The sequence below is a fragment of the Chenopodium album genome, chromosome 5 (genome assembly GCF_948465745.1).
Source record: "Chenopodium album chromosome 5, dcCheAlbu1.1, whole genome shotgun sequence".
Classification (NCBI taxonomy): domain Eukaryota; kingdom Viridiplantae; phylum Streptophyta; class Magnoliopsida; order Caryophyllales; family Amaranthaceae; genus Chenopodium; species Chenopodium album.
In genome coordinates, this window is record NC_137838.1 from 1,561,356 (window position 1) to 1,574,255 (window position 12,900).

A 12,900-nucleotide genomic window follows, 5' to 3' on the forward strand; every position below is an offset into this window, starting at 1 on the left:
CCTATAAATATAATTCATTTTTAATTTTAATCGACATCAATTATTATATCACTACAAAATCTCCTTAGATATTCCCTGCCATTATCGGCAATGGTTTTAAAGCGTTAGAAAAATTGATTCTTTAAAATAGAACACGAAACTCAACTAGGCCATCAATACCATGCAAAATAAGAAGAGGAGATCCAGGGAAGAGCTTCCGACACCAAAAAATAAGTCGATCGAGTAATTCTCTTACCACTGACTGCCCTAACTATCGGTATCGCCACGCTATCGGTAAACACCATTCTTTCATTTTTTTTTTATTTTTTTTTTTGTGTGTGTGTGTGTGGATGATGGATTAAAACCCCAAACCCTAACCCCTAACTTTTGAATGAATTTTAGGAATCGAAGAGCTCACATCTTGGTTTTTTATTTCTCCATAAAGAGGTAAAAAGTTAATGCATATTCATTTATTTTATTAAGAGAAAACCCTAAATTTATGTTTTTGAAGTTAATAGATCAGTTAAGAAGTTTGAGTATTTATTTTATCTTGTTTACACACTGGGAAGTTTAAAATGTTACATGTTGTAATATTTATGAAAGGAAGTACAAAATCACCAAAAACCCGTACTTTTGTACATTTTAACCATCGCATAATAGATTTAAATTTTGATATCATATGTATTGTCCGTCCAAAATCTTACTTACTCTATTTATTCTTATTTGTTTTTCCAAATACTAATAAACATATGTATTAATAATTATTGATATTTATTATTGATCATATATCTAAGTTAAAAAATAATACTACTGTAATAAGTTATAATTTCTAAAAATTTATATGAAGTGTGTAACAACCAATACCAACTTATGTTTCCAAAAATTGAAATGTACAAAAATTTATTTGAAATGTTCAAGAACTCATAAGTCCAAAAACCTTAATCTAAAGTCCAAAAAACTAATTGAGATATTCAACAAATTATTTAAAATGTCTAACACCATATACTTGTTTCACCTTAAGTCTGGACTACCAAATTTGTTGACAAGAAATAATTATCTGAGATCTGCCAAATTGATGGGGGTGATAGTAATTAGACTTATCGCAATGGGGAGATCTCAGCCTTAAGTAGTCAGTAAATCACGTTTACTAAAATGATATGATCATTGCTTCCTTTGTTTCAAGATAATATCTCATTTTGGCCAGAAAATTCCTATGTGAACAATGATCTCTTTGATTATCAATAATTGTATGCTTGTTATTTTGTTAAAGTTGATATTCTATCAAATACTCGATCAAATACTATAAATTGAGACAACAATTGTAACAAATATAGAGTGGGGATAGCTCAATTAGTGGTTATAGCTCCCCTTTCGGTCCCAAGAGACCTTGAGATCTATTCTCATCACCCGCCCTTGTGGCTCTCTAAACACCAAAAAAAAACAAATATATACATAATAGTATTAACTTTTATGTAGCTAACACTAACAAACGTAGTACGACGTAACATAGGTCAAAATAATTTACTTGAATTACAAAAAAGTCATATTAGGCATTTTTTAAAACGAAGAGAATATTTGGTACTCATCTTAAAACCAAAAAAATGTACTAGTGCCAAACAATAAGGATATTCTAATTGGTAGCCAAAAAAAAAAAAAAAAAAATGGTAATAAGATAATTTTCAAATGTACTTAATTTTAATACCGAGTTTTACTATAAACCTATAGATTAAGCTAAGACACGCGTTACTTAAGGTTGGAAACTTTTCATTTGGTGGTTGTCAACAGTGAAAAGAGTAAGAAGACCTTAACGTGTCATGGTGCTCATGGACATGCCGGATTGACGGTGATGATGTATGGAGTACACTTGACCGTTTTGAGTTCAGTTTCTCTTTTGAATTATTTATTTATTTATTTATTTTCACAATTTATTTTTCTCTTAAGTAACTATACAACTATGCATTTTCCAAGTGTTAGATGAATCTTATCCTTCCATACACTTGGGTTTGTACCCATTGGCTAATTTGAATAAGCAACCTCTCCCATAAAAAAATACAAATTATTAAATGAAGTAAGCCTTTTTCCCCTATTTTTGCTCTATAAACCCAAAAACATAACCAAAAATAAAATAAAATGCTTTTATTAAAAAACTTTAAGGTTTAGTCAAATTTACAAGTTGTTTGTATTAATTAGGGGTGATGATGAGTTCAAACATTTTAGCCTAAAATAGGGAAAAAGTTGCGAATTACATGCCTATGAAGTAACTTTTAGAGATCATGAAATTTAGCTTCTTACATACAAAATAAGATTATTTATAGGAATGAAACAAATTGTGTAGTGGATCCCATCACTTCCTATTCAGTTAGCAATTTGAGTCCATTTTTTTTTAATCACCAATGAAAATATTTTCTTATTTTTATAGACTTTTTTTTTTTTAATGTTTTTTTTCTAGAAAATTGAAAAGCATTGGACATTAAGATTGATCAACAATATAACATTAAAATTTATGAATTGGTGTAACCAATCTATTCTATTGTAATAAGACTTTAAATAATAAGATTTGATCTCTTAGAAAGATTTACTTCTCACAATCGAATCATGAAACTGTATCACCAAACAATCTCAATATTTCATGTTGTTTAGTTCAGTATTCAAGAAGTAAGAAAAAGGATGAAAGTACTCCGTATGTGTGCAATGGGATTGTCTAAGTTGCTCATGTCACATTGTTAAATATTAAAGTAGTGATCTATGTGTGATGGTGTGAGGTAATGTGATGATGTGAGGTGAATAGGTTAAGTTATACGTATTTCTACCGTTCTTTAATAGTTGATAAATTTCTTTAATCGCGTATATTTGTTGATACACAACTTTAACAATATTCTTTATTAATTAAAGTGTAGTACTTATAAAAAGTTTATTTTAACTATAACATAATAAAATATCTAAAATAGCCAGTTCATTAAACTTCCGTCATATCTTAAAACTAGTAACTTTAGCTAAAACTAAGACAACAAGAATTATTTATTACTTAGGGCATGTTCTCATTGATTGAATTGAGCTGGACTGAACTGAGCTGAACTGAACTGAAATGAATATTTTATAAGAGAAGGAAATTAGGAGCTGAGCTGAATTGAACCGAGCTGAACTGAACTGAGCTGAGCTGAACTGAACTGAACTGAACTGAATTGAACTGAATTTCAACGTAAGAGAACATACCCTTAATGCATCCCTTCTTAAGTTCTACTACTAAGAAAAAGGTCATGCTTGAACAATATACTACACAATAAATTCTAAACAATGTGTAAAAAGACATCACATTGTATATGGTTGAAAATTACTTATTTATGAGAGGCAGGAATAGAGTATCGAGAGAATAATGGAAATTTATGCCAAATTCATAATCCTCACTTACTTCTTCATTGACTAGATAGGTAAACAAAGACAATCTTTTAAGATAGCCAAATACATAATCCCGACTTGTTCTTTGACAAGGTAAACAGACAATATTTTAAGCTAAATTTGATAGTTTTTGCAATAGACGAAATAAAGAAAAATAATACATAGCATATAGATTTCATATAATCCTCCTTTCATAATAATGATAATCATTTAGAGTATTGAAAGAAGCTAAATTTATTAGCCATTTTAGGTGGCGAGGACGGAGGTGAGTGCGAATTCTTGCGCACATATTTCCTTGCCCAAACATGCCTTCCATTGATGGAGAACTTTGATCTACCATGCTCACTAAGAACAAGTGCCATTAGCCTTTCATCTCGCACCACAAGCCTTGCATATAGAGGTTGTTCATTCTCACCAACTTCTTGCATGTATAATGCTTCAATGATATCTCCAAAATTCCTACAAATTAAACGATCAATAATTTTAAAATCAATACGCACTTGTCATTACGTAGTCCATACTAGCTAGTAGTAATGCAACAAGCACAAAAACACGTGCAATAAATAAAACATATTCAAAATTTTAATGCGTACAAATTAGATTTAATTAATTTAATTAATACAACTATAAATAAAGCATGTGCGGCAAATAATTTTGTGTATTCAATTTTTTGGTGCAAATCGAATTCTACCAATAAAAGCATGCGACAACAATAAACACACATGGTAATAACAAACACTTACTTCAGCGCAAAATTCTTCTAATAAAATTCTAATATGTAGTAAAATTTAATTGTAAAATTTTACTACACAATAGAATTAAATTTAAATATATATATATATATATAAGAATTTATGACAATTAAATAATGCTTCAATTGATAATAAAGCGCGAGAACCAGTAACTATTTAAATTAGGCGCGACTCATTTAAAAATACCTATTTAAACTTTCGGCGCAAATCAAAATATATTGACAAATGAAACACCAACAAAAGAAAGTTCCTAAAAAAAATCAGCAACCAACTATACATGGTAGTAACAAACACTTAATTAAAATTTTACAGCACATCAAAATTAAATTAAAAAAACATTAATTTACGACAATTAATTAATGCAACAATTGATAGTGAAACGTGGAAAATAGTATATATTTAAATTACAAGCAATTCAATTTAAAATAAGGAATCAAGAATGATGAAATTAATTCATGTACACATGAAATGCAAAATAAGTTATTAATTAACAAGATTATAATTTTAAAATATTATGATACTCAATTTTAAAATATATGATTAAATAATGCATGCCATTTATGAACTAAGATAAAAACTAACTGAAAGAAAGAAATAATACCTATTGAGAAATTCACGCAACTCATTTTCAAGAATAGGATAGCCTTTTGAAAATGTTAAGAAAACAGTCCTTTCAGTTGGATGACTATTTGGCTTCTCTTCAAACCTTTGAAACTGATGAAAATTTTCACTCAATTGCATTTGCACATACAATTGATCAACTGCATTCCTTTGTAGGGTTTGTGGTTGGGTGCCTAAACCATAATTGTTGTTATTGGCTTGAATTGAAGGGTCATAATTTGATGAACTAGCACCATTCACCTTAAGAGAATAATTACCATTAGACACATTAAAATGATCCCTTCTCAAAGGCACACTAAAATCCCCAACTTGGAGACTAGGATAATTGACCACAACATCCCTACTGTCCCTAAAATTCTCTTCATTATTGGGTGGCAAACGCGATTGATTTAAGATTGATGAACTTAAACCCTCGACGTTTCTACCAATAATTCTATTGACACTAGCTTTAGGGCTAACATGAAATAGACTAAATGAAGAACGATTAGGTTGTTGGGTACGATTAATTGGTACAAACGACCTATTCTCCAAAGCACGTTGGATAAGGTCTTGAAATGCGTTGAGACATACTTTTTTCACAAAATAACCAATCCCAAGGAGTACACTAACACGATTCTCATGAATACCCTTAAGATTGACTTGATCCTTAGTTTTCCCAATGATGCTTCGCACCATGGGAATATCATCAAGACAAGTCAAACGAAAAACGGACTCGGTTGCCTTAAGACACAAGAGAGTCTCCTCTAAAAAGACCATAAAAAGGTTATCAGAAAAATTGAGGATTGTGACTACAAATTGAGCCTTTTCAAGCCGCTCTAGCCACAACCAAAAGGCGGTGACTTGCAAGGCTTCAGAAGGCTCACGCCTCATGTGAAAGACTAACCTAGAGAAGAGTTGGCGGTCGATGTTATGAAAGGAGAAGAACTCTTCTTGTGTGATGGTGCGACTAGTACTATCACCCTCTTGACCCTCTTCCATTTGGTTTTGGGAAAAAGAAATATGGTCAAGAGAAAGAAAAAGACAATTTTCTTGTATATTTTTTGGTGTGTTTTTTTTTATATGTTGTAAGAAATACTAATGTTATCAATGGATTTATATGAAAAAAATTGAGTAAATCACAAGAGACTTTATGATGGTAAATCCCAAGTAGTTTTAGCCAAATGAATCACGTTGGATGCATTTCAATATTTGAATAGTTTCTTTCATTTCATAAGAAATTATTTTTAAAACAGTTCACATGAAAAAACCAACTAATTTAACACTTGATCCTGATTGGAGAGAAATGATGTAAGAGAGATATATAGAGAGAAAAGAGATACAAATTAAAGAATAAACATAGAAATAAATATCATTAGTGCTTTAGCATTTAAATATTTATGATTCTATTATTAATTCCTCTTATTTCTTTCCTTATAAGTATGAATCTACTTATACATTTTATAATCTCTATTTCACAATAAATTCAACATTTTGATTTTTTACGCTATTTATAACTTCTTGAAACCTGGCATGACCCAACCTGAACCCGACTTGAATACCCGTTTGATACCTCTACATACATGTATCAATTTTAAAATTATATTTAGAAAAAAAATTAGAAAAAAAAAATTAGATTGGTGTACGTCAATGTATATTATCAAAACATAATTTTTTTTTTCTTTTTTTTTTTTAGAAAAATTCTATTGATTAATGTATACACAAAGTAAGGATCTAATTAGTGTGTTGTAAAGCATAAAAGTCAAAACGTTGCGTTTATTATATTATAATACGGAGGTAGTATTATTTGCAACACCTATGACTTAATTGGGATATTTTAAAAAAAATTTTATACTGTACCATTGTACAATAAACCAAATTTATTTTACCCTTCATCAGTAAAATGGAACAAGTAAATAGAGACAGAGGAAAAAGCTATATCCAAATATTTATACTTTATAATATACTCCCCCCGTCCCTTATTTTTGCCCCATTGTCAATATTTGGGTCAAACTTTAAAAGTTTTGACTATAAATTTCTGTTAATTTAAGAGAGATAATGTTGTCATGTGAGATTTTGTTGAATTCGTCTCATTGTATATTTGTTAATATCAAAATTTTATAAATAGTATTACATGTATGAAAATGGAGATATGTACGGTTTAAAACACGTTTTGAAGACCATGATAGAGTCAAACACGTTACAAATTTGAAATATTTTATATCACACAGATAATACTCCAAAGTTATAACTTATATGTAACGGAAATAGTACAAAACTACAACAGAAGAATCAATTGTCGTTACTATAATTAATACAATAATAACCAACAATCATTGTCTTCATTTGATCAATAACTTCAAAGTCTTAACGATTGACTTTTGTCCCAAGAAAAAAAAAAAAAAAAAAAAAAAAAAAAAAAAAAAACCTTAAAGAATTAGTTCTTGATATTTGGGCTTTAACCTCTTTATTTTCTCTCATGGGTCCACAAACCTTTCATGATCGATCTAAGGGTCCGGCCCATTCAGATTCCTGCTGATTAATTATCCCCATTTAAAAAATGGGCTTCAGTTGGGTTATTACCTACATTTTGGATCATACCAAGATCCAACGAATCAACCCTACCAACTATATCATCATTGTCATATTGAATTACACCTTCCTTCAATTTTGATGTTGAATGCTTAAGTTTTTTTGTATTTGATCTCCATTTTCTCCTCTCTTGGATTTTACTCAAAGAAAATTTGTGCTTAGCTTTTGTTAGTAGAAAATGTATTGATTCCTCTTTAAATTTGTTTTTTTGTGGAAGAACGGGCAACACTATTTGTTGTTTGGCATTTGATCCGTGCATTTTTTAATACAATAAACGATGAGAGAAAAGAAAAACCCTTGCTTTGATTTTTGTAAGGACTAAGAAACAAGAGTTAAGGAAAAAAATTATAAACTTTTCAAGAATTATAAAGGTAATTGTCTCCTCAAAATGAGGATAGAATATCTTCAATCATATCACTAAATTTTAGTTGTTTTATCTGTATGATTAAGTTGTTTACTAATTTATCTATTTTTAGGAAGGTAAACATCATAACCTTAAAAGACTACTCTAGAAATTTCTTATTAATCTTGCTTATTGTAAAACTCTCATTGTCATTAGAATAACATCTAGTATATATTATTATCGTTGTCATTAATGTTATATATGACTATTATTATTGAGGGCATGTTTATGTTCATCTTAAACAAGTTCAAATAAGATAGGTTCATTTAAAAAAAAAAAAAAAAAAAAAAAAAAAAAAAAAAAAAATCTAATAAAGCCCAAACTTAGAGACCCACAAATTCTGCCCAACTCAAACAGTTATTGGGCCATGTTAGATATGATAAGCTCAAGCTTGCATGCCTCCCCTTATAAAAAAAAAAATAAAAAATTGAGAAAATAATAAAGTTTTTGCTAGAGATCGAAGTAAATATTAAACGCTCTTTGGAAAAATCTACCATGTACATATGGAATTAGTTATGATCAAAGTAAGAATGGGTTCGGTTGAATTCAGGTCAGGTTAGAAGTCGGGTTAAATTCGGGTTTTTGACAGGTTAAAACGAGTTTGGGTCAATTTCGGTTAAATTCGGGTTCGGTAAAAGTTAATTAAATTGGCCGTTGTAAACCTTTAAATTAGTGAAAGTTGTAAACCGGAAAATTGACCGTTTAAAAGCAAATTGAATGGTTCCACACACCCAATTAGACTCCCGGAGGGTATTAAGGATCATGGTAAACATTTCGGCAATTTTTATTTCCGGGCGAAAAAAAGTAAAAAAATTCCAAAATTTAAAGCTAATCTCCATGCTTTTTGAGAAAATTTGGAGGTCTCGAGGCCCGGTGTCGAAAAGTCTTGAAATTCTATGGGGTACATCTCGTGGTCATATAATGTCGTTTGGAACCATATATGATCATTATTTGTTGTCATAAATGTTCGTGGTAGACTTGAATTAATGAAATCGGTGCAAGTTGTAAACCGGTAAATTGGTCGTTTAAAGGCAAATTGGATGGTTCCACCCACCTAATTGGACTCGCGGAGGGTATTAGGGACCATGGTAAACATTTCGGCAATTTTTATTTCCGGGTGAAAAAAGTCAAAAAATTCCAAAATTGAAGGCTAATATCAACGCTTTTTGAGATATTTTACAGGTTTCGGGGCCAGGTGTCAAAAAGGCTTGAGATTTTAGGATATACATCTCGGGGTCATATAATGCCGTTTGGAACCATATATGATCATTATATGTTGTCATAAACGTTCGTGGTAGGCTTGAATTAATGAAATCGGTACAAGTTGTAAATCGGTAAATTGGTTGTTTACAGGCATATTGAATGTTTCCACCCAACCAATTGGACTCCCAGAGATTATTAGGGACCATGGCAAATATTTTGGCCATTTTTATTTTCGGGCAAGAAAAAGTCAAAAAATTCCAAAACTGAAGGTTAATATCCACACTTTTTGATAAATTTTGGAGGTTTCGGGGCCCGGTGTCGAAAAGTCTTGAAATTTCATGGGATACATTTTGGGGTCATATAATGCTTTTTGGAACCATATATGATCATTATTTGTTGTCTTTAATGTTCGTGGTAGGCTTGAATTAATGAAATCGGTGCAAGTTGTATACCGGTAAATTGGTCGTTTAAAGGAAAATTGGATGGTTCCACCCACCCAATATGACTCCCGGACGATATTAGGGACCACGGTAAACATTTTGGCAATTTTTATTTTCAGGCGAAAAAAATCAAAAATTTCAAAATTGAAGGCTAATATCCACGATTTTTGAGAAATTTTGGAGGATTTGAGGCCCGGTGTTGAAAAGTCTTGAAATTCTAGGGGATACATCTCGGGGTCATTTAATGCCGTTTGGAACCATATATGGTCAATATTTGTTGTCATAAAGTTTCGTGGTAGGCTTGATTTAATGAAATCGGTGCAATTTATAAACCAGTAAATAGGCCGTTTAAAGGCAAATTGGATGGTTCCACCCACCCAATTGGACTCCCGTACAGTATTAGGGACCATGATAAACATTTCGGCAACTATTATTTCCGGGCGAAAAAAGTCTAAAAATTTCAAAATTAAAGGCTAATATCCACGCTTTTTGAGAAATTTTAGAGGTTTTGGGGCCCGGTACCGAAAAGCCTTGAGATTCTAGGGAATACATCTTGGGGTCATATAATGTCGTTTGGAACCATATATGATCACTATTTGTTGTCATAAATATTCGTTGTAGGCTCGAGTTAATGAAATCGGTGCAAGTTGTAAACCGGTAAATCGGTCGGTTAAAGACAAATGGGACGGTTCCACCCACCCAATTGGACTACTGAAGGGTATTAGGTACCATGGTAAACATTTCGAAAAATTTTATTTTCTAGCGAAAAAAGTAACAATTTTCAAAAATTGAAGGCTAATACCACGCTTTTTGAGAAATTTTGGAGGTTTTGGGGCCCGATGTCGTAAAGTCTTGAGAATTTAGGGAATACATCTGATAGTCATATAATGTCGTTTGGAACCATATATGATCATTATATGTTGTCTTAGATGTTAGTGGTAGGCTTCAGTTAATGAAATCGTTGCAAGTTGTAAACCGGTAAATTGGTCGTTTAATGGCAAATTGGATGGTTCCACCCACCCAATTGGACTCCCGGAGGATATTAGGGACCATGTTATACATTTCGACATTTTATATTTTCGGGCGTGGGGTCCTCTCTTTAGGCTTGGGGTTTGAGTAACGGCGTGGGGTTTGTTCCTAGGGCGTGGGGTATGAGATTAGGCGTGGGGTTGGAGTTTGGGCGTGGGGTTTCATCTTGGGCGTGGGGTTTGAGCTTGGGCGTGGGGTTTGAGCTTGGGCGTGGAGTTTCTTCATTGGGCGTTAGATTTCTTTCTAGGGCGTGGGGTTCTTCATTGGGCGTGGGGTTGATAAAGTAGGCGTGGGGTTTAAGTTTTGGGCGTAGGGTTGATACAGTAGGCGTAGGGTTTCTCCTAGGGCGTGGGGTTTCATAATGGGCGTGGGGTTCTTCCTTGGGCGTGGGGTTTGAGCTTCGGCGTGGGGTTTCTTCCTATGGCGTGGGGTGAGCTTCGGCGTGGGGTTTGAGTTTTGGGCGCAGGGTTGATACATTAGGTGTGGGGTTTCTCCTAGGGTGTGGGGTTTCATGATGGGCGTGGGGGGTTTGAGCTTCGGCGTAGGGTTCCTCCAAGGGCGTGGGGTTTCATCTTGGGCATGGGGTTTCATCTTGGGCGTGGGGTTTGACCTTGGGCGTGGAGTTTCTTCATTGGGCATGGGGTTTCTTTCTAGGGCGTGGGGTTCTTCATTGGGCGTAGGGTTGATACATTAGGCGTGGGGTTTAAGTTTTGGGTGTAGGGTTGATACAGTAGGCATGGGGTTTCTCCTAGGGCGTGGGGTTTCATGATGGACGTGGGGTTTGAGCTTCGGCGTGGGGTTTCTCATAGGGCGTGGGGTTTCATGATGGGCGTGGGTTTATTCCTTGGGCGTGGGGTTTGAGCTTCGGCGTGGGGTTTCTTCCTTGGGCGTGGGCAAGGGTTCGTGTGGCTCATGCGTCGCCTGGTTGAAAAACTAGTGGCGCGAAACTACCGTGTGTTGGATTATGACTGAACGCCTCTAAGTCAAAATCCGGGCCAGAAGCGACGCATGCGCCCTCCGCCCGATGCCGTCCTATAGTAGGGGTTTCGGCACGTGTCGTAGGCTAAGCTCGCGCGGTGGATACTGAGATTCAGCCTTATGTCACTTCGATTCGTCCCTCCCCCCACCATATTCCCTAAAAACACCTATATTTTAGAAAACGAGGTTAACGATGCATCTCGTATGCTAAAAAAGGCTAAGTATGGGAGTAAGAGGTGTCACAAAGCCTAATTGTTGGGATGTTGGATGGTACAAGTGGGCAAGGGGCCGTGTGGCATGTGCATAAGACATGTGCACCCAAGGACAAGGCATACCGGGTTCCGAGCACTATTTACGACTCCCAAGGTCCTTAAGACATGAAGTTTAAGGATGAATTAGATGGTTCCGGACACTGTTTATGACTCCCAAGGGCCTTTGGGAACCCAAGGAAGTACTTAGATGCACAATCTCGCCGGGTGAAAAAATGATATACGGAAGCCAAATAAGAAGGCTATAAAAAACGAAATCGGAACAATTTAGGATGTGTCGGGACCTGGTGTGGGAATTTCACGGAACATTACGGGATGCATCCATTATTCGACTATGTACAAGCCCCGTGAAAGCTTATAGCCAAATAAGAAGGAGTGTACGAAAACGTGTAAATTGATCGATTTAAGGCAAATTGGATGGTTCCACCCAACCCAATTGGACTCCCGGAGGCCCGGAGGGTATTAAGGACCATTATAAACATCCCGGTAATTTTTATTTTCAGGCGAAAAAAACGTCTAAATTTTCCAAAATTGAAAGCTATTATCCACGCTTTTTAAGGAATTTTTGAGGTTACGGGGCCCGGTGTCAAAAGGTGTTGAGACCCTAGGGGATACATCTAAGGGTCATATAATGCTGTTTGGAATCATATATAACCATTAAATGATGTCATAAATGTCCGTGGTAGGCTTGAGTTCACAAAATCGGTGCAAGTTGCGAATTAATAAATTGGCCGTTTTAAGGCAAATTGGATGGTTCCACCCACTCAATTGGACTCCCGGAGGGTAATAGGGACCATGGTAAACAACTCGGCAATTTTCATTTCCGGACATAAAAGGCTAAAAATTCCAAAATTGAAGGCTATTATCCACGCTTTTTGAGGAATTTTTGAGGTTACGGAGCCCGGTGGAGAAAAGTATTAAGACCCTAGGCGATACATCTTAGGATCATATAATCCCGTTTGGAACCATATATGACCGTTATATAATGTCATAAATGTCTGTGGTAGGCTTGAGTTAACAAAATCGGTGCAAGTTGTGAATTGGTAAATTGATCGTTTTAAGGCAAATTGGATGGTTCCACCCACTCAATTGGACTCCCGGAGATCGAATATTAGAGACCATGGTAAACATCTCGGCAATTTTTATTTTTGGGCGAAAAAAGGTCAAAAAATTCCAAAATTAAAGGCTTTTACCCATGCTTTTTGAGGAATTTTTGAGGTTACGGGGCCCGGTGGCGAAAAGTGTTGATACCCTAGGGGATA

At 34.3% G+C, this 12,900-nt stretch overlaps 1 protein-coding gene across 1 annotated transcript; it reads right to left on the reverse strand.

The window, feature by feature from the left end:
- Nucleotides 1-3,581: 3,581 nt before the first annotated feature.
- On the reverse strand, nucleotides 3,582-5,726 carry LOC145631283 (uncharacterized). Its single transcript, XM_081683367.1, has 2 exons — nucleotides 4,729-5,726; nucleotides 3,582-3,834 (listed from the first exon to the last, which is right to left on the reverse strand). The coding sequence occupies exons 1-2, from the start codon at nucleotides 5,724-5,726 to the stop codon at nucleotides 3,582-3,584; spliced, it is 1,251 nt and encodes a 416-aa protein (XP_081539493.1).
- Nucleotides 5,727-12,900: the final 7,174 nt, after the last annotated feature.